Source organism: Clinocottus analis, unplaced genomic scaffold, assembly GCF_023055335.1.
Source record: "Clinocottus analis isolate CAN_PGR_092001 unplaced genomic scaffold, fCliAna1.0.p SCAF_9, whole genome shotgun sequence".
In the NCBI taxonomy this organism is placed as follows: Eukaryota; Metazoa; Chordata; class Actinopteri; order Perciformes; family Cottidae; genus Clinocottus; species Clinocottus analis.
In genome coordinates this window covers 2,123,299-2,142,943 of record NW_027176251.1, presented here as the reverse complement: position 1 = coordinate 2,142,943, position 19,645 = coordinate 2,123,299, and the positions used below count along the sequence as shown (strand labels likewise).

General features: G+C 46.8%; 2 protein-coding genes across 3 annotated transcripts; both read right to left on the bottom strand.

The window, feature by feature from the left end:
* Nucleotides 1-934: 934 nt before the first annotated feature.
* On the bottom strand, nt 935-11,048 carry myo1eb (myosin IEb). The gene is made up of 27 exons (XM_068569901.1): nt 10,937-11,048; nt 9,470-9,607; nt 9,132-9,221; nt 8,955-9,049; nt 8,447-8,534; nt 8,050-8,139; nt 7,688-7,819; nt 7,443-7,577; nt 6,902-7,034; nt 6,521-6,717; nt 6,354-6,434; nt 6,114-6,200; nt 5,830-5,916; nt 5,468-5,635; nt 5,281-5,366; nt 4,946-5,027; nt 4,658-4,863; nt 4,434-4,578; nt 4,238-4,352; nt 3,988-4,157; nt 3,539-3,684; nt 3,220-3,366; nt 2,952-3,109; nt 2,793-2,867; nt 2,531-2,714; nt 1,991-2,166; nt 935-1,652 (listed from the first exon to the last, which is right to left on the bottom strand). Exons 1-27 carry the CDS (start codon nt 10,937-10,939, stop codon nt 1,576-1,578), a joined length of 3,291 nt encoding a protein of 1,096 aa, XP_068426002.1. The 5' UTR covers nt 10,940-11,048; the 3' UTR covers nt 935-1,575.
* Nucleotides 11,049-11,794: 746 nt separating this feature from the next.
* Nucleotides 11,795-19,252, bottom strand: pi4kb (phosphatidylinositol 4-kinase, catalytic, beta). Of its 2 annotated transcripts, none has more exons than XM_068569645.1 (11): nt 19,141-19,252; nt 16,554-17,163; nt 16,037-16,393; nt 14,746-14,973; nt 14,302-14,529; nt 14,089-14,198; nt 13,666-13,770; nt 13,301-13,424; nt 12,927-13,192; nt 12,677-12,809; nt 11,795-12,444 (listed from the first exon to the last, which is right to left on the bottom strand). In XM_068569645.1, exons 2-11 carry the CDS (start codon nt 17,133-17,135, stop codon nt 12,142-12,144), a joined length of 2,436 nt encoding a protein of 811 aa, XP_068425746.1. In that variant the 5' UTR covers nt 17,136-17,163; nt 19,141-19,252; the 3' UTR covers nt 11,795-12,141. The 2 variants fall into 2 exon arrangements, with proteins under 2 accessions (XP_068425746.1, XP_068425747.1); XM_068569646.1 differs by lacking the exon at nt 19,141-19,252 and adding an exon at nt 18,975-19,115.
* Nucleotides 19,253-19,645: the final 393 nt, after the last annotated feature.

The window sequence follows — 19,645 nt, the reverse complement described above, 5'->3', positions numbered from 1 at the left end:
CCTCTGGCCGGTGAACGGATCCGGTAAACGGGTCCGCGGGTCACCAAGCCGCGGGCTGTCAGTCACGCGGGCAGTGCCGTTAACGGGAACTTGTAGCTGCGGGACGACGGGCGCTAGTGCTGCTGGGTAAAAGGTCAGGATGCGTTCACCGTACGCTGCAAGCGTGGGATATATGATAATCCATTTATTCATAACTGAAATAAACAAAACGTATGGTATTAACAGACCGTTAAACTAAACATTTAAATAATAACAAACAAATCAAAACTAAAAGAACTTTGTTTTACTATATTCAGTAGATTAGTTCTAAATAAATTAATCCTAATATTGACAATCCGACATTTCTTTTAGTATGTGAAGGGAGCACGATCCTCAGGATGAACAGAGGAACTCTGGGTAATATAGTTCTTATCGCAGCTGTCCTAAATTATTGATCAAGACCTTTATGTCCTCCTGAATTATCGATCAAGACCTTTATGTCCTCCTAAAGTACTGATCAAGACTATTATGTCCTCCTAAAGTATTGGTCAAGACTATAATGTCCTCTTTAGGTATTGATCAAAACTATTATGGCCCCCTAAATTATTGATCAAGACCTTTTTGTCCTCCTGAAGTATTGATAAAGACCTTTATGTCCTCCTAAAATATTGATCAAGACCTTTATGTCCTCCTGAAGTATTGATCAAGACCTGTATGTCCTCCCAAAGTACTGATCAATACTTGTATGTCCTCCTAAGGTACTGATCAAGACCTTTAAGTCCTCATGAAGTATTGATCTGGACATCGTCCCATCAGCTACTCCTTTCAGATTATATCTGTATTTTTTATGATGGATTAAAATGTTGAGGGATAATTAAACGTTTGCCGTTCTAAATGAATGATTAATCAACTCAGGTTTGGACTGAAATGTCAGTTTATTGGCTGAAATAAAACATTCACGTTCATTTGTAGAAAACAATCAGAAAACAGGCAGATACATACAGAAGAGTAAATCAGTAAAATGTAATTATTTTATCCCTTATGGCATTTACTTTTCATTCTTTTAAATCAGGAGTAAAACCTTCGTGTTCAGTCACGTTTTTTCATTTTCAGGAGATTAAAGTATTTATTTCATGTTTTAAAGTTTCAAAGTGACGTTCAGATATTTAACACTTTTCATACTGTGGCTGTATTAAACACTGAAGCCTATATGGGGCGCTGCACTGCCATCAGGTTTACATGGTAACGCTGATCAAGCTGTTCTTTAAAAAACAGAGATGACAGGGACACAGGGACATTTAACCTGAGTAAGCACTATGTTATGGGGACATTTAACCTGACTGGACACAGTGTTATTCGGACATTTAACCTGAGTGGACACATTGTTATGGGGACATATAACCTGACTGGACACAGTGTTATGGAGACATTTTACCTGACAGCAGACACCAGACAGCTGATGTCACTGAAACAGACGTGTTTCTTATGAATTGACTTGTCGTAGTTCCTGTCAGCTGATGTGTTGAAAGCTCCGGTGACCTCTGACCCCAGTCTCCTCCGTGACCCCGTCCCCCTCGTCCCTCAGCAAAGAGAGGCTTAGATCTTCTCCACATAGTTTCCGGGAAACATCCCCTCTCTGCCCCGCAACCGACCGAACCACCAACCAGAGGCATCTGCAGAAAGTGTAGGAAGCTAGTTAGTCAGACATGCTAACATTAGAACAGATAAAAGTATTGTTTAACATGCTGGAACACATGCTGGCACACATGCTGGGTTGTACTTACGCTGATAATAATAAAAGTAGTGGTCGTACTAAAAGTAAAAGTAGGATGAGAACTAGTATTAGAAGTAGTAGAAGTAGTACTAGAAGTCGTATCAGTAGTACTAGAAGTAGTTGTAGTAATGAAACTAGATGTAGTAGCTGTATCACTGACAGCAGTAGTCATATTGCAGTAGTAGTAATATTAGTGCTATTAGTAGTAGTGACAGTGATACTAAGTAGTACTAATACCTTCAGTGAGTATCTCCATGACGTCCTCAGCGTTGAAGCTCAGCTCATCCGTGTCCTGGGCGTCGTAGGCGTACAGCGCTCTGCACTGCGGAGACCGCGGCTTCGGTTTGGGAGCCGGTTTGGGTCGACCCGATCCAGGAAGAGGCTTCACCTCCTTCGACCGGCGCCGCTGAAGTCTGCAGGAAACACTGGGATGAGCAGAGAACCAGAGAACCGTGTGTAGGACCAGAACTGGGACCAGAACAGAACTGGGACCAGGACCAGAACCGGGACCACAACCAAGAACAGAAACAGGTATAGAACCAGAACTAGGTCCAGGACTATTACCAGAAACAGAACCAGAAACAGAACCAAGACCAGAACTTGAACCAGAACAAGAGCCAGGACCAACACAACAGTCATCTAAGCTCTGATGTGACTGGTGCTGGTTTCAGTGACTTTAGCTCATACTGGTTATGATGTTTATACTGGTGACGCTGGTCATGATGTTTGTACTGGTTTACTGGAACTGGTTTAACGGCAATCTGCCGGCGGGCTCACCCGGCGGCGCCCTGGTCGGGGACGTTCATGAAGCCCATGTCTTGGTGTTTGCTGGGCTGGTGGTCGCGGCGCTGGCTCTGGAGGCGGGGCAGACTGGGTTGGTCCATGCTGGACTGTTGCCTCAGCAGGGAGTGTCTGGAGGAGGAGCCTCCTCGGGGAGCTCCGCCCCCTCTGGATTGAGGCGCTGAGGGGAAACAGAGAAAGGTTATAAGCCAACAGTCACTTCGTCTGTCACACCTCAACAGCCGAAGGGTTCGGGTACCTGATTTGTACTGGTTGGTGGACGCAGGCGGGTTCCCCATGTAGCGGCTCTTGCGCTTGTCTTTTCTCGTCGGTCCTGCAAATCGACACAGACTGGAAGTTAGGGGGAAGCACACAGGAAGTTGTGAAAGAAGCTGTGGTGAAGCGGGTCAGAACTTACTGGAGTTCTTGGGCAGACCCGGTCCGACAGATACTTGCAGGACCTTCCCGCTGGGCTTCAGGACAGCCTCGTCGCCCTGACCGTCCTGGAACTGGATCTGTCGGGACCCCGAGGAGCTGAAAGGACCCCAGCCTCCCTTCTTCACCTTGAACTCCAGCCTGGAGGACAGAGGCATCTTCTTATACTAGTACTACACGTTACGTTGTGTAAAGAACCTTGCATTTGTGTTATTTATAGTTCAGTCAAACAAAAGTAAAAAGTCTCTGACAGGTTGTTGAACTTCAGCGGAAGCGTCTTCTGAGTCTTCTCCTGATAGCGTTTGACCAGCAGACTGAGGAACTCCGTCTTAAAGACACTCTGGAGGACGCTGTCGTACTCCTCCTCGTGGACGATGAAGAAGTCGTCCTGCAGAGTGCTGACAGAGAGACAGACGAGTAGAGACAGACAGGTGGTGACAGAAAGGTAGAGAGAGAAGAACAATCCTTTAATTTCTTTATCTGTTCAGGTATTTTTCTTTTCTTGTAAAGGAAATGACGCATGCGTTTCAATGTTCTGTCCTGGTTTCATATCTTGTTCTGGGTGTGTACCTCAGGGAAACTGACTGGATCTTGTTGACCTCCATCTTCCTCTTGAGGACCTCCTGGATCTGACCTTTATCTGGTCCCTGCTTCACCTTTTCTCGACCAATCAGGTACAGGAACTTTGGGGTCAGGATGAGGTCTCGCTTTACTGTCTGAGGAACGTCAGGAACAAAGAACAATGAGTCAGGAAGTTACAAAGTTATGGGTTATGAACTTGAATTGGGGACTTTGGGTAAAACAATGGATTTGTGTCCTGAATTGGAACCCTTGATGATCTGTGTTCACAGAGGGTCTCAGGACCGGACCTCTTTACGTGATGTACTGGCTTTCTGTCAGACCATTACCATGTCATCAAACTGGCAACAAACTTTGTTGCCTGACTGATGAATCCGATACCTGAGAGACTTTCACACAATTCCTGATGAATAATTTTTTTCTGCAACTTTGTTTTTTACCCTGAATCTTCGGTCAAACTTCACCACGACGTCGGCGAAGTCGATCCTCTCTCGGCGGCCGACGAACTGTCTGATCTCCGGGTGGTTCTCGGTCCCGAGGTAGTCACCCACGAAATTCCTGTTGATGCTGTTTCTGCGGCGCTCCTTCTTGTTCAGGAGGACATCGGAGGCTGAAGGGAACCAGAGAAGCACTCGTAACAATGTCCGAGACTCACAGACGTACCACATCCCTGACAGCGGACGGTCTTACCTTCCTCCCTCATCTTGACGTACTTGCGGACAGCGATGTGCTTCCGCCAGGCCTTCTGGATGACCCGAGCATAGCCGTTGTACTTCCTCTCCCTCATCTCCTCCAGCAGGAAGAGCTGCAGAACATAGAGGCCAACAAACGTGAAGACAAGACCGTTCTAGCGGGACAAACAACTTGCCCGAGTTGGGTTTCATACCGACTCCGGCGCTTTGATGAAGACTTTGGTCTTGCCGAGCTGGAACTGGTCCTGGTCCATGTGGACGGAGTTGAGGAGGTGCATGACTCCCTTGCGCTCCTCGCCGCTCCAACGAGGCCAGGTCTCCTTCGTCAGGATGGCGTACCTGCGGTGCACAAATCTCCGTTAGCATGTTTCGAAGCGACCGCACGACATACAGGACGTTACTCCGGTTGACTTCTGACCTCTGCAAGAACTTGTTGAAGACCCGGCGGTAGGCGTACCCCGCCCGACGGACTCTGATGTTCTCCCGGAGGCCCAGGTACTCCACCTGGTGTCTGGCCCGCTTATCTTCCCAGTCCTGGGGGCGTTTGGTCTCATTGGGTTTGATGCAGCGGATGTAGTGGGGGGTGCACTTCATCAGAGTCTGGACCAGACTGTTGGCTTGTTTCTAAAAAAAAAAGGGAGGGGGGGAAGTTTTACCTGTTGCACCAGACTCAAAACCAGCTCAACCAGTGAAGTCGCTTCCTCACTTTGATCTTACTGCTGGCGGTGGTCGGACGCCCTCTCTTCTCCGCCTCCAGGTTCTCAGGGAACAGAGCTCTGATGAACGAACTGACAACAAACACACCACAGATGGGCATTATTGTTGTGAGGTCATAAGACACGCCCACTAAAGCTGCATTTCAAATCTCATACTTTTAACTTTAAGTACAACAAAGTATTTACTGCTTCATGCAGAAAGCGTTCAAAAAGGAAGAAACTACTTCTTCAGGTCATGGAACCCTGAACCTCGTCTCTCTTGCTCATGTATCTGCTGTGAAAAGGATTGTGGGTATTCGTCTAGTCTATGAGTAAGAAGACTTACAACTCACTGCTCTGCATCAGCTCAATGATGTCATTGAACAACACGTCTCTGTTCCGCTCACAAAAACCGCTGACGTCATACGACACCTGGACAGACAGACAGGTGAGTTGATGAACAGACAGACATACAGACAGACAGGAGAACACCTGGACAGACAGACAGGTGAAACCTGGACAGACAGGTGTACCTTCCCTGCGTAGTGGTGGATGATGAATCCTTTATTCCAGCTGCTGAAGTGCTCGTGGGATCCGATCTGTCCCTGGAGCTTCTGCAGCAGCGTCTGGTCCGCTCCTTCACCTTTAGCGTGCATCGTTGCACACACGTCATCCAGGACGCTCATGAGCCCAATGGGATTCTGGGAAACATCCAGAGAAATGGTACAATGCTTAACAGAGCAGTATTCATTCTAGTGTTATGTCCATCCATCCATCCATTATCTTAACCGCTTATCCTCATTAGGGTCGCGGGGCGCTGGAGCCGATCCCAGCTGTTATGTAATTCTTTTAATTTCATGTGTTACAGAGAGAGGAACTTGATTGGTTGCCTCACCAGTTTGGACTCAATGAGGTCACAGACCACCTTGTTGTTAAAATACTCGATGGGCGTCCACTGAATCCCCTCCTGGACGTACTCGTCCTGCAGAAATCCAGAAAAACAAAAAGGTCGCGTCGCGAACACTGATGGAGCCAGGGATTTAAACTCAACTATCCTCAATAAGAGTGAAAGGTAATACAAAGTGAAAAGGCATGCGATGTAACGTCATGGCGTCACACTGCCGCGTGTCATGGTGTCGCGCTGCCGCGGCATCTCACTGCTGCGTGTCGCTGAGTCACCTGTTCGGCCTTTAGCGTGAGCTCGATGAAAATCTGCTGCAGCTTCTCGTTCACAAAGTTGATGCAGAACTGCTCGAACCCGTTTCTCTGGAAAAGAGGAAACAAGTCACGAGTCAAATCTGAGGAGACGATCAATCAATGAATCCAATGTTCTTCAGCTCACAGATCTGCTGATTTTCTTTAGACATGAGAACATTACGGTACATTGTGATACAAGTACACAAGTGTTTGTGTTTCTACCTGGAAGATCTCAAAGCCGTAGATATCGAGGACTCCGATGTTGAACTCCTCCTGGTCTTTCTGCATGGCTTTATTAACACACTACACACACACACACACAACACACAATAAAACTAGTGCTTGTGGAGAACATGAGCAGAAAGTGAGGAAGTGAGGAAGTGACTGACGTCCACCAGGAAGTCGAACAGTCGGGTGTACAGCGCCTTGGACAGAGCGTCTCTGGAGAAACACGCCTGCTCCGTGTTCAGCGTCACGGCGATGGACTCCGTCTTTCCGCCCCACTTACTGTCCATCACCCTGCTGGTCAGCTTCTTGCACAGCCCGTCCTGAGGGATGCCCAGCAGGAAGGACGGGAACGCCAGGACTGAGGGAGGAAGGGGGGGGAGGAGGAGCGAGGTAGTGAGTCTAGAGACTATTAAATAACCAACGGGTTATGGTTACTACATGACAGATTACATGTTGACTATCCTCATAAAGTCTACATCTCACTTCCTGTGTGACACATCCATCGCTATCTGTTCATGTGTGTACTTTGTGTACTTTCTTACAGTCCTGGCTTTCGACCACAGCGTAGTTGTTTTCCTCTCTAAAGCTGATGTTTCCCAGATGAAGAATTCCTGCAACGAGCTGAAGAACTGAATCCTGTTCCTCCACAGACAGACCCACTACTGACATGGCCTCCTGAGGGACAGACAGGCAGAGAGACAGATATTCAGACATACAGACCCACTTCTGACATGGCCTCCTGAGAGACAGACAGGCAGAGAAACAGACAGGTACAGACAGACAGGCAAAGAGACAGACAGACTGACAGACGGACCAACCACTAACATGGCCTCCTGAGAGACAGACAGGTACAGAGAGACAGACAGATGGGTAAAGACAGACAGACAGACAACAGACGGGTACAGACAGACCTGTAGAGAGAGACAGACAGGTACAGACAGACGGGTGCAGAGAGACAGACGTGTACAGGCAGACAGATGGGTAAAGACAGACAGACAGACAGACAGACAGACAGACAGACAGGTACAGATGGGTACAAACAGGTACAGACAGACGTGTACAGACAGACAGACGGGTACAGACCATAGTATCCAGGAACTCCTTCTTGTCGTCCATGTCCTCCACAGTGTAGGTTCCTGATTGGTTGAGGTAGAAGTAGTAGTCGGGGGTCGTGACCCCGAGGTTCTCCCGCTGCTCCGAACTCGCCCCCTCCAACATCTGAGGTCAGAGGTCAAACGCAGGTTATTCCGTTTCCATACAGAAGGCCACATGGAAGTTAAAGAAGAAGTGATGAGGACGTGATGAGGAAGTGATGAGGAAGTGAGCACCTGGTAGTAGATGTGGAAGCTTCGCTCTCCAGGGTTCTGAGAAACAACTCGAGTTTTCTCCAACAGGAAGTTGGCGATCTTTCCTCCATCAGGAGCTCCTCCTCGACTGAACTGGATCTCAAAGTATTTACCCTGATATTCGTGTTAGAAGTATATATTAGTAATACTAAGAATACAATCTATAAGAACTGTATAATAGCATAAAAAACATAAAAGGACGACATCACTTCAAAGCAATTTTATAAAAATGGGTCTTAAGAAGTGATTTAAAAGAAGTTATTGATTCTGCAGCCTCATCTCCTCCGGCAGGTTGAAGTATACAGTTTACTACTGTATATACCGCTGAATATATTTATACTCACAAATCTGCTAGAGTTGTTGTTGCGAACAGTTTTGGCGTTCCCAAAGGCCTCGAGGAGCGGGTTGGACTGCAGGATGATGTCCTTCACGTGCTGAGACACACCGGGACATGGGGACTCTGTTACTGCTGGGAATACTTGTGGGAATACTTGTGGGAATACTGTCACTGCTGGGAATACTTGTGGGAATACTGTCACTGCTGGGAATACTGTTACTGCTGGAAATACTGTTACCAGTGGTGTCACCAGCAGTATTACACTGATCCAAATCTCATTTGATTTTAATTCCAACTTCTAAAATCTGAGTTATCAGTACCATGGGTAGTACTTTAAGTAGTACTATGAGTAGTACCATGACCAGTACCAATAGTAGTACCATGACTAGTACTAACAGCAGTACCTGGACTTTGTCTCCTCCTCCAGACACTTTGGACACGTAGCTCATGATGAATTTGGCAGCGACAGTTTTTCCAGCTCCACTTTCACCGCTTGTAGGAAACAGGAAATAGGAAACAGGAAGCAGGAAACAGGAAGTAGGAAACAGGAAACGGGAAACATCGTCAGTCTCAACACATTAATTTACCTTCAGACGGCGCAAATTCAACACCTTTAACAACAACGTTGACCTGTCGGATCTCGTCGATGAAAGCAAACAGGAAGCAGGAAACAGGAAACAGGAAGCAGACTCTTTCTTTCCTCGTCTCCTGAGGCGCTTCAGAAACTTATTATCTGCCTCATTAAATATTTCCTGGTTTATATTTTGATCAATCTAATATTGCCTGATGAAGCCCCGCCCACACAGTCCTGATACAGAGCCTGTTTAATATAAGAAACACTGAAAGGCTTTGTTGTTGTTGTTGTTGTTGTTGTTGTTGGTGTTGTTGTTTGTGTTGATTAGTCCCGCCTACCTGATGATGACACACTGGTTTTCACTGTCAATCATCATGTTTCTGTACATGTTGTCAGCCAGAGCATAGATGTGGGGCGGGTTCTCATACTGAGCCTGCAGGAAGAGGAAGTGAACTTGTTTACATTTATGTTTTGTTATTGTTGTGTTGTTGTTTATGTGTTGTTGTTGTTCTCACCGCTCCCTGGTAGAGCTCCACTTCTCGGTCGGTGAAATATGGAAGCTGCTTGAACGGATTCACAGAGATCAGAACTGGACCGATGTAGGTCTGACACAAGAACAAGGTCAAGGACCAGAACCAGGACCAAAACCAGAACAGAACCAGAACAGAACCAGTTCAAAGACCAGAACCAGAAGTAAGTGTGTATGCATTCACGGCCAAAAGACCAGAACCAGGACTAGAACCAGAACAGAACCAAAACCAGTTCAAGGAACAGAACTGAACTGAACTGAACCAGAACAGAATAGAAAAGAGCATCTGAACCACTTCCTCATCCAAACATGAAGCGAGGATACAAAGATGTAGTCGTCCATGTATCTCTTCTTCAGGTTCTCCGTGATGGCGTCCTCGTTGATCTTGGACAGCAGCACCATGTCGTCCACGCCGCTAACCTTGACGTTCTGAGCCAGCCAATGGTAGCGCTCCTTACTGCCCTGAGGGGCGGGGCATAAACACAAAGAGTGTCAGCTGATCACGGCCATCACGTTGCGGTCGTCACATGACCTCTGACCTGCAGCTACGACTCCAACTATCTGGAGTCTGAACACTGTTACTGTCAGGAAGCAGATAGTCTGGGTTAGGTAGTCCGGATTAGGTCGTCCAGATTAGGTAGTCCAGATTAAATTGTCCAGAATTAGGTAGTCCGGGTTAGGTAATCTGTATTAGGTGGATTTACTGATGTGAGAACTGTTTGTTCATCAGAAACCTGTGTGTGTGTCTGTATGTGTGTGTGTGTGTTTGTGTGCGTACATGTGTCTGTAAGTCTGTATGCGTGTGTCTGTATGTGTGTGTGTGTGTGTTTGTGTGCGTACATGTGTCTGTAAGTCTGTATGCGTGTGTCTGTAAGTCTGTATGCGTGTGTCTGTATGTGTGTGTGTGTGTGTGTGTGTGTGTTATCAGATGATTGGTTGGATTGTTACTTCCTAAAGAATTCCCAGCATTCCTTCTGTCCTGTGGGATCTTGTTGAAGAGCGGCAACGCCCCAACATGTGTGAGGGAGAGAGTGTGTGTGTATTGTGTGTGTGTGTGTACGTGTGCGTGTACGTGTGCGTGTGTGTGTCTGTTCAGATTGATCAAAGTTCATAAAATAAAAAACTATGAAACTAGAATTAACTTTAAAACTAAACTGAGAACAAAACAAAAAAGTTTAAATATAAATATTGTATTGAATCTGAAGCGCGACTAGTGGAATCGTTAATGAGCAGATTATAAATAACAATAATAATAATAATTACAATATCAATAACAATTATAATTATTATTATTATAATTATAAACTTCTGCTGTAAATATAAAAGTTACTTTTACGTTTCTCTTTATGGATTCTGTAGTAAAAATATAAAACATGTAAAGAATGAAATTAAAATAAAAACATTTCATATTTTAATAATGAAATATAAATTTAAAAATATTATGGTTTAGTGTCAGTAAAACATTTTATATTTACATTCTCATCTTTGTAACATATTTATGCTATTGTTATGTTAATATAATTAATTTCTTGTTTTATTCTTTTTACTTTGTTTTATTAAATTCAGATTATTAAATTAAAATAATTAAAGTTACTTAAAGTTTTTAATCACTCGACTTGTTTTTTTTTTTACAAACAGCTGCAGAAATCTGTTCAGGGATTCGATCCTGCAGGACCGGGACCAATAAGAAGAATAGGACTAGTAAGAGGACCGGGACCAGGAAGTGGACCGGGACCGATAAGAGGACCGGGACTCTCCCGTGTCTGCCGCAAAGAAAGAGAGGGAACCCACCATGTCTGCTGCTTCACTTCCTGCTTCAGGTAAATGTTGAGAAAGCTGCAGTCCGTCTCAGGATCAGGATCAGGATCAGGATTAGGATCAGGATCAGGATCCGGGTCCAGGTAACCTTGGACTGATCCGGACCAGCTCAGTCCGGATCCGTTACGTTCAGGGTCTCGGCCTGTGAGTCGTCTTCTTCTTGTTTCTGAGCTTGTCTTCTTCTTCTTGCTCGCGCAGGTGTGGGCAGGTAAAGCCACGCCCCCTCCTTCAGCCTGCGAAACTCTGGGTATTGTAGTCCACAACTCTTATTTTGAAAGGGAGTTATTTTGTTAATAAGTTGAATTCCGATTGATTATTAAAAGTACAGATGAAAATATAATTCAATAAAAACATATGTGTGTGTGTGTGTGTGTGTATATATATATATATAGTTTTAATTTCTTCTAATCAACATTTTTATCTTCACTTTATTTCATTTATTTATTTTTAAAAACTATTTTCTTTGACCTTTGACTTCCGACAGGAAGTGAAACTCAGAGTGCATGCTGGGAGTTTAAGCGTGAATAGTATAAGTTTGTTGAGGCAGTTTACCATTAATTGATATGCATAATGTCACAGGTAAACATACTATGAAAGCAGTAGAGAACGAGAGGCCGTACTGTATCTACAATAATGTACAGCTCAAGGGTTTAATACCATTCAACCGTACTTTATTGTAGATACAGTACTGCCTTGAGTACCTTATTTAAATATAATTAATACATAATATATTCTGTCTTCTTCTAAAGAGTTTCTGATATTTTAAATCCATCTTTCCGTCAGAGTTTATTGTCATAAACACGTTCAGGTTCATAAACAACAACAAGAGTCTCCGTTGGTGAAACTGGTTTTAATGGGACAGACTGGACTGGGATCAGTGGTTTACAGTCAGCTGAGGATCAAACAGGAAAAGACACACTAAAACTGAGCTGCTCTCTGATTGACTAAGAGTCCGGCTGAGCAGCCAATCAGGGACATCTGCCCAAATATGGAGGAAGAGGAGGAAGAAGAAGAAGAGGAAAAGGAAGAAGAACAAGAAGAAATAGGAGAATATTAAAAGAGGACAGACAGAGGAAGGCTCATCGTCTCTGCAGTCCAGATATAAAACAAGATCATCAGTCATCATTTGTTCACACACACACACACACACACACACACACTCGTTGGTCACATGGCGGTCACATGATGCCGTTGGTGAGGTACTGGAAGCCGTCGTACAGCTTGGTGGTTATGGAGCGCATGGAGCCGTCCACCAGCTGCTCCACCAGCAGCTGCAGCTGCTCCTCCGTCAGGCTCATGTGGAAGCGCTCCTTCAGACCGCGCATGGTGCTGGAGCCGTGGAAGCACGGCAGCTGGGTTCCCTGCTGCATGATCTCCACGATCTGCAGAACCTTCTCCATGTGCTTCCTGGCTGCTATGAGGCCCTGCAGCATCAGCATTCTGTAGTAGTTAAACATGTCTCCATCGGGCCCGCCCATCACCTGGGAGAGAGACATCACATTAACATTACACACAGAGAGCGAGACACACAGGCACGCACACACCTAAAGAACCAGTAAAACCTCCTCAGTGACCACTACACGCCCCTTAAGGACCTGTAGAACCTCCTCAGTGACCAATAGACCCTCCTAACGGACTAGTAGAACCTCCTCAGTGACCATTAGACCCTCCTAAAGGACCAGTAGAACCTCCTCAGTGATATTGTGAACTCACATCCACAAACTCTGAGGTGAGTTTGAAGGCGGACGTTTCGAAGCCGAGGTTCTTGGGCGAGCTGGACAGGATGAAGCCGAAGTCGATGTGGATGATGTGACCTTCAGCGTCCATCAGGATGTTCCCGTTGTGCCTGCAAGGACAAAGTCAGGGGTTACAACACCCTGGGGTTCATCTGTGTGTGTGTGTGTGTGTCTCTTTCTCTCTCTCTCTCTCTCTCTCTCTCTCTCTCTCTCTCGCTCTCTGTCACCTGTCTTTGACCTGCAGCAGGTAACAGATGAGGCTGTACCCGGCACAGCTTTGGACAAAGTTCTTCTGGGCGGACAGGAAGGCCTCGGTGGTCGGAGCGCCGTGTTCCTGCAGGAAGTAGTCCAGCAGAGACAGCTGGCTCTGCTTCTTCACCTGGTGGAGGGATACGGCGTTCATGACGGGCTCGATCATCCCGCTGTCGGACGACAGCACCAGGATCTTGTAGGGCTGGAGCCAGAGGGGGACGCGCTCCTGCTCCCAGATGGACTGCAGGAAGAGGAGCGGTACAGGTTCAGAAGGAGAGGCAGGACAAGGAGTCCGTTGCCTTTCATTGGTGCGTTTGTGTCAGGTGACATGGTGATGTCATGGCGGTACCTTAAGCTGCTGCAGCACCTGGAAGGCGAGTAGCTCCTGTCTCAGGTCGTCTCCACATTTCACGATCACAGACAGAAGCCTCCAGTGAGGGAGGTGACCGTATGGAGAACCCTCTCTGATGCGCCTGCAGGGAAACACTACGGATTGTATACAGGTGCAAGCATACACACTACAGTCAGACATACACACACTAGTCAGACATATATACTACAGTCAGACATACACACAACAGTCAGATACAGTATCTAATATACAGTCAGAAATATACACTACAATCTAAACAGAAGAACTAGTAGTTTGGATGGTAGGTCACACAGGAACCAGCCTGAATCAAGAAGACCACCTCCACCCTGAGCTCCACCTACCGGACCTTCTCCTCCCAGGGCTCCTTCAGGGCCACAGCTGACGGGTCCTCAGGGTCCCGTTTGAACGTGGTGGGGGCCTGAGCCAGCTGCTCCGACAGACGACGCCTGCAACATGCAGGCAGGGCGGCCTCAAATACAGAGGTCATGTGTTGCTGCTTTGAGAGGCGGAGCCTCGCAGAAAGCAACGCTCTGCACCCAAAACCTTTTCAACAATCAGCTTCAATCACAAGTTTGTATTTATTGTGTGCTTTACTGTCTATTCTTCCACATGCTTAGTGTTTTCAACACTGCTCTCTAAATGAATTGGGCCTCGTGTGATCACCTTGTGTTTTACATTGTTCTATAAGTTTTATGTAAATAAACTTTACTTCCTTAATGATCTGGTATTTCATGGATTTAGGTATTGAGCTTGCAGCGTGTAACCTGATGTCTCCAGCGGCGATGAACACCGGCTCTTTGCTCTCCAGGCTGGTGATGCTGTCCACGGAGAACTGGCTGATGTTATCACAGCTGTTGGTGTGGATCTCCGGGAGCTGCAGGAGGAATCGACAGCGTGTTCATGAGAACCCCCGTGGCGTCCCTCAATGCTCCCCCCTCGGGTTCCTCCACAACACTTAAAAGTAGACTCTCGCTTACCTCCACCTGCAGCTCCCCGATGTCGTCCACGGACCAGGCCTCGTCGTCGTTGTCGTAGTTGGGCACCGTGGAGAAGCTGCCGGCCCTCTGGTCCGCCGTCATGCCGCAGTCCGGCAGGTTCTCCACCGAACGGGTGCTCCTGATCCGGTTCTCCGGGATCCGGATCGGAACATTCGACGTCTCGAAGTTCTCACACTCTAGGACTTCCACGTAGATGAGGTACGGCGCCTAAGAGGGAGAGAGGAGGGGGGGGGGGAATCACAGAGGTCACAAGGGGCAGCGCGAGGAAGGTCATTGGTCAGAATATGTGTATGACACATTTACAGGACTTTTACTACACTTTTGGGATTTTATTTTTTTTAAAGGACTTTTCCAGGCCTGAAAATAACCATTTTAAAACTCCATGACTCTTCCATAAGAACCCTGTGGCAGAGAGCGTCTGACCTTGTCTTTGGAGTTGAGCACGACGGCCTGCGTGTGCGGCACGCGCACCACGTGGTGGTCGAAGGCGGCGGTGGGCAGCCAGACGCGCGCCGGCAGCTTGTGGTTCAGCAGCGACAGCTCTGAGATCAGCCGCTGCGTCTTCTGCTCTTTGGTCGGCAGGGTCGCCAAACGCTTCCCGATGCCCATCAGGGACTTTATGAACTCCCTCTGGGGGGCCAGGCGCACCGGCTGGGGAGAGAGAGAGACATGTTAGAGGACGGGACTGTGTCCTGGTGAAGGCTCACCTGTCTGTCCTCAGAGAGACAGACAGGTTTAGTCTGTTTTTATATTCATGTGTTCATTTGAAGTTAAGTTCATAGGAAGTACACGCAATTGGAGGTCACCTGACCAAAAGAACGAGAAACATCTTCTACACCGATATTTACTGTTGGTTTCCAAAGAACACATGAACATATGAAGACATGAACACATGAGGATGTGAACACACGAAGACGGGAACACATAAACATATAAAGACATGAACACATGAACATATAAACACATGAATATCTAGAGCGACCAGACCCGACACACAAACAGAATCATGATATCATCCAGGGTCCTGATTGGTTCACCCACAACATCAGACTGATTGGATCCAACAGAAACGTAAAGAATTCCTGAAGAGAACATCCGGAAGCAGAACCAGAGCCCACAACCTCCATCACAGACTTCATTTCCCACAATGCACCTGGAGGCAGAACACAATGCTGGTGAACTTACGGGACAAGTCTTAAACTCCAGACTGTCTGAGCTGGAGCTGCTGTCCTAAAGAGGTCAGAGGTCAAAGGTCAGATCCATCATGTTTGTTTGTTTGATGATGGACTTCAGAGTCTTGTGGAACCTGTTTGTGAGCCTTCATGACGTCATTGTTCTGTTCCTGACAGACGGCTTCACGACTCGGCACATTAGTTTTTGGATTTACTGATGACGTCTTTCCCACAGAGGGTTACGTGCGTGAGTGAACTGCTGGTTGTGTTAGTGTTTTTACATCTGCAGTCGTATTTAATCATAAACAGCCACAACGATGTTGTTGCTGCTGGTCCCATCTCTCCCCTCAAGGTGAGCAGCAGCTGGAGATGTCATGTGTGAGCAGAGTTTTAGTGCTGCGGGTTTGGTTTTGTTAGAACTAAATGTTGTTGATGTTTTTACTGGCACATTGCTCCACAGAGCTTCTACTGTTAACCTCATGCGCCTCAAACCCCCAGCGCCTCATTTTCTGAAAGAAAGAGAAAGTCTTTAAACCCCTTACCTCGTCCGGGCTGCTCTCCACTTTAGGGTTGCTGGCCGTCCTCTTCAGGTTGCTGCTCAGGCTGATGCTTACGGTGGCGTCCGACTTGGAGCGCTGGTGCGTGCGCTTGGAGGGCGACAGGCCGTGCTCCCCTCCCAGTGGACCGGGGGCCAAAGGGCAGAAAGGCGTCAGGCTGAAGGTCAGCGGGTCCCTGCGGGCACGCGAGCCCGCGGGCTTCAGCTCGTCGGACAGAATGAGCTTCCTCAGCTTTGTGCCTCTGGAGTGGCGCTGCGTGGAGATGTGCATGTCGGAGGAGTACGCCCCCAGCAGCCAGGCGCAGCGCAGGCTGAAGGAGATGCTCTGCCGGCAGCGGTGCACCTGAACACAACACGGGGTCAGAGGTCACACAGGGTACCTGAACACAACACAGGATCAGAGGTCACACAGGGCGCCTGAACACAACACAGAGTCAGGGGTCTTTCACTCTCTTGTCCAATCGGACTAAGTTCTAAACTGGCCCCGCGGAGGCCACACCCACCACGTAGGGCTTTATGGCGTCCCCCACGTCCTCATCCATGTGGATGTACATGTTGAGCAGCTGCGGCAGGTAGAAGTCCACCTCGTCGTGGGCGAAGCTGAAAAGCCGGTTCCCGATGTAGGCCTGCACGCCGGGCTCCTTGGAGCTGTGCAGGTAGGAGATCGCCATGGAGACGTCAAACAGCTTGGACTCAAACAGACGGAGCAGCCACGACTGCTTGGAGGGGTTGTGCCGCTGCCGCCGCCGGGCGCTTTTCACGGAGCCGGGGGCCAGGCCTGAGGGGTCATCTGCCGGGACGGGCAGGGCCGGCTCCGCCCCCACGTCCCGCGGCTCCACCCCCACGTCCCGCGGCTCCACCCCCACGTCCCGCGGCTCTACCCCCACATCCCGCGGCTCCGCCCCCACGTCGCCGTCCACCTGAATCAGCTTCACCTGCTGCAGAACCTCCCGACACGCCCGCTGGGCCACCTCGGCATCGATCAGCAGGCCGGGCTCGCCCACGCCCTCACTGATCACGCCCAGGGGGGGTGAGGGGCTGCTCTCATCAGAGGGGGCGGGGCTAAGCTCCGGCTCTTCTATCATGACCGCTGGGAAGCTCCGCCCACCTCCACTGAAACAGAGCAAAAGTCAAAGGTAAAAGTTTGCTCTGCCATATAAATGTATTTATTATTTATATATTAATATATGTATATTAGTGGCGGGCCGCGAAAATTGCCATTACGCTAGCTGTAGAGTTTGATCGCGATACCTCCACTGCACTGTGCAGAGAACACACAGTGTCTGGATATACACAGGGATTAAACAGTGATGGCCAGGCCGCTTGCCTTCACTGTTTAACCGGCGAAGAAATAGAGAGAAATAAGTGAGAGAGGCATACAGAGAGACAGAGGTGAGATCTGATTGGATAAAGAGCATGCAAGCAGTGTTCTAGGCCAAAGACAGCTCACTGGCCTGAACAGCCAGCAGACAGCAAGCCATGAGGAAAAGACAGGAGACAGGAGCTGCTCAATGACAACATCATTATAAAACATGCCGTGAAAAACAAAAGCCCCCGCTGATACCTGTCAGCTGTCCTCATCCACCTCATTCAACCAGACTTCAGTGCACTTGTTCAAGCCAACACAGACTGGACTTTTCTCACTTAGGAAGAAAAACTGAACTAAATTGGAAAACATGAAAAGCACTTATTGCTTTTTTATGAAGTGAATCAATTGCTGGTCTTTAACATAGATCTTTAAAGTAAGCAACAGACTGAACATGGACAAAAGAAGGAGTGGCTTGTCCCTAACAGGGATCCTTACTACTGAACAGTAAGGGTGTATGTATGTATGTATATATATATATATATATATATATATATATATATATATATATATATGTAGCTGAGGGTTTATCTTGCGCCTATACTGTAAAAAGCTTACATATATATATAAATAAAACACATGACGTATCATTCATGATTTAATTCATATTTAATACAGCTGGAACAACAAGCAGCTGACCATGATGAGGTAACATGACACCAGCTGACGGGAAACACTGAGAAACCAGCAGCTGCTTCAATGTGTGTGGGTGTATCTGTGTTTGGTGTCTCTCTTTGTGGTTGTGTGGTTGGTTGTGTGTGTGCGTTTGTCTCTAATCCATCTGAGCAGATTAAAGAGGGAGGAGTCCAGACTGACACGTGAAGCAGATCTGAGACCAGTAACTAGCACGCGCGCACAAACACACACAACTGATTGATCATCTTGATTGAATCAAATGTTCCTCAGTTTAAAACACTAGAAACTATTTTTATTTGAATCAGTGACGTTACAATTATTATTATTATTATTATTATTATTATTATTATTATTATTATTATTATAGTTAAACAAACAAATATTTATGACACCGTTTTTCAACTATAGAAAGAAAATAACTGATCAAACATTTTATTTAAATTACATCTCCGAGGTACATGTTGTACTTTATACTGTACTACATTTCAGAGGCACACGTTGTACATATACTGTACTACATATCAGAGGTACATGTTGTACATATACTGTGCTACATCTCATAGGTACATGTTGTACTTATACTGTACTACATCTCAGAGGTACTTGTTGTACTTTATACTTATCTACATCTTAGAGGTAGTTTTACTACATTATATGACAGCTATGGTTTATACATAAAGATAGTATTGTGAATCATTCGTATTTGTACTTTTGCTAAAGCTCTTGAACCACGTCCCTTGTGAGTACTTCTACTCTGTGGTATTAGTACTTCTGGTGATGTATTAAAACACTTAAGTCCAGGTGTTAGCTGTTATCTTAGCTTGAAGCTGAAGGCACTAAACACGAGCCTCGTCCTGCAGCTGGTTATAGACGATTAACCAGTCCACTAACCAGATAACTGGTTAACGAACTAGTTACTCACCAACTCGCCGGTACGTTAGCCGTTAGCTTAGCATCAGCCGGCAGCTAGCAGGCCAACTGTTGCTGAACTCCGCTCGGCTGGGTTTTTTAAGCTGAGGCTAAATGCTAAGCTAACGCTCTTCCGGCGCGGCTACGTGCCCAGGTGTCTCCAGGTGATTCCGTCTTACCTGCTGGCCCGTTGGTGTTCGTTCGAGAAGAAGCTTTATCTCCAGTTTGTCTCCATTGAAGCTCTCTGAGCGTCATGTCAACAACAACAAGCATCCGGCAAGAAGCGCCACGTCTTCTTCTACTGCTGCTTTCACAGTCTGTTTCCGTCGCAGCAGCGCCACCGGTGCCTGGAGGGCGGCTACCGCAGGTACTACTGCTGGTACTACTGCTGGTACTAAGGTACTACTGGTACTACTACTGTTACTGAAATAATACTGGTACTATTGATGGTACTACTGGTACTGTGGTACTACTGGTACTACTGGTACCGAGGTACTGAGGTACTACTGGTACTGAGGATGTAAAGAAGTTAAAGCAGATTGATGTTCTAAAAGTACAATAGTTACTGTATTGTATTATAATACAATACAATCTAATGTTATATTATAATACTTTATATTATAATATTATAATTTACCTGATAGAATCCGACAGAGGAGCCTTCAAATAAAACTTTATTTCAAC

What these genes read in the sequence shown, in the direction of transcription:
- myo1eb (XM_068569901.1), bottom strand. An exon ending in AACCAGTGTGTCATCATCAG is followed by an intron (nt 8,535 to 8,954) that starts GTAGGCGGGACT and finishes GTTTCCTACAAG; the next exon opens with CGGTGAAAGTGGAGCTGGAA. An exon ending in CCCGACCAGGGCGCCGCCGG is followed by an intron (nt 2,167 to 2,530) that starts GTGAGCCCGCCG and finishes TGTTTCCTGCAG; the next exon opens with ACTTCAGCGGCGCCGGTCGA.
- pi4kb (XM_068569645.1), bottom strand. Translation starts at nt 17,135, where the DNA reads ATGATAGAAGAGCCGGAGCTTAGCCCCGCCCCCTCTGATGAGAGCAGC. An exon ending in ACGCCATAAAGCCCTACGTG is followed by an intron (nt 16,394 to 16,553) that starts GTGGGTGTGGCC and finishes TGTTGTGTTCAG; the next exon opens with GTGCACCGCTGCCGGCAGAG. An exon ending in ATCGCCGCTGGAGACATCAG is followed by an intron (nt 13,771 to 14,088) that starts GTTACACGCTGC and finishes TGCATGTTGCAG; the next exon opens with GCGTCGTCTGTCGGAGCAGC.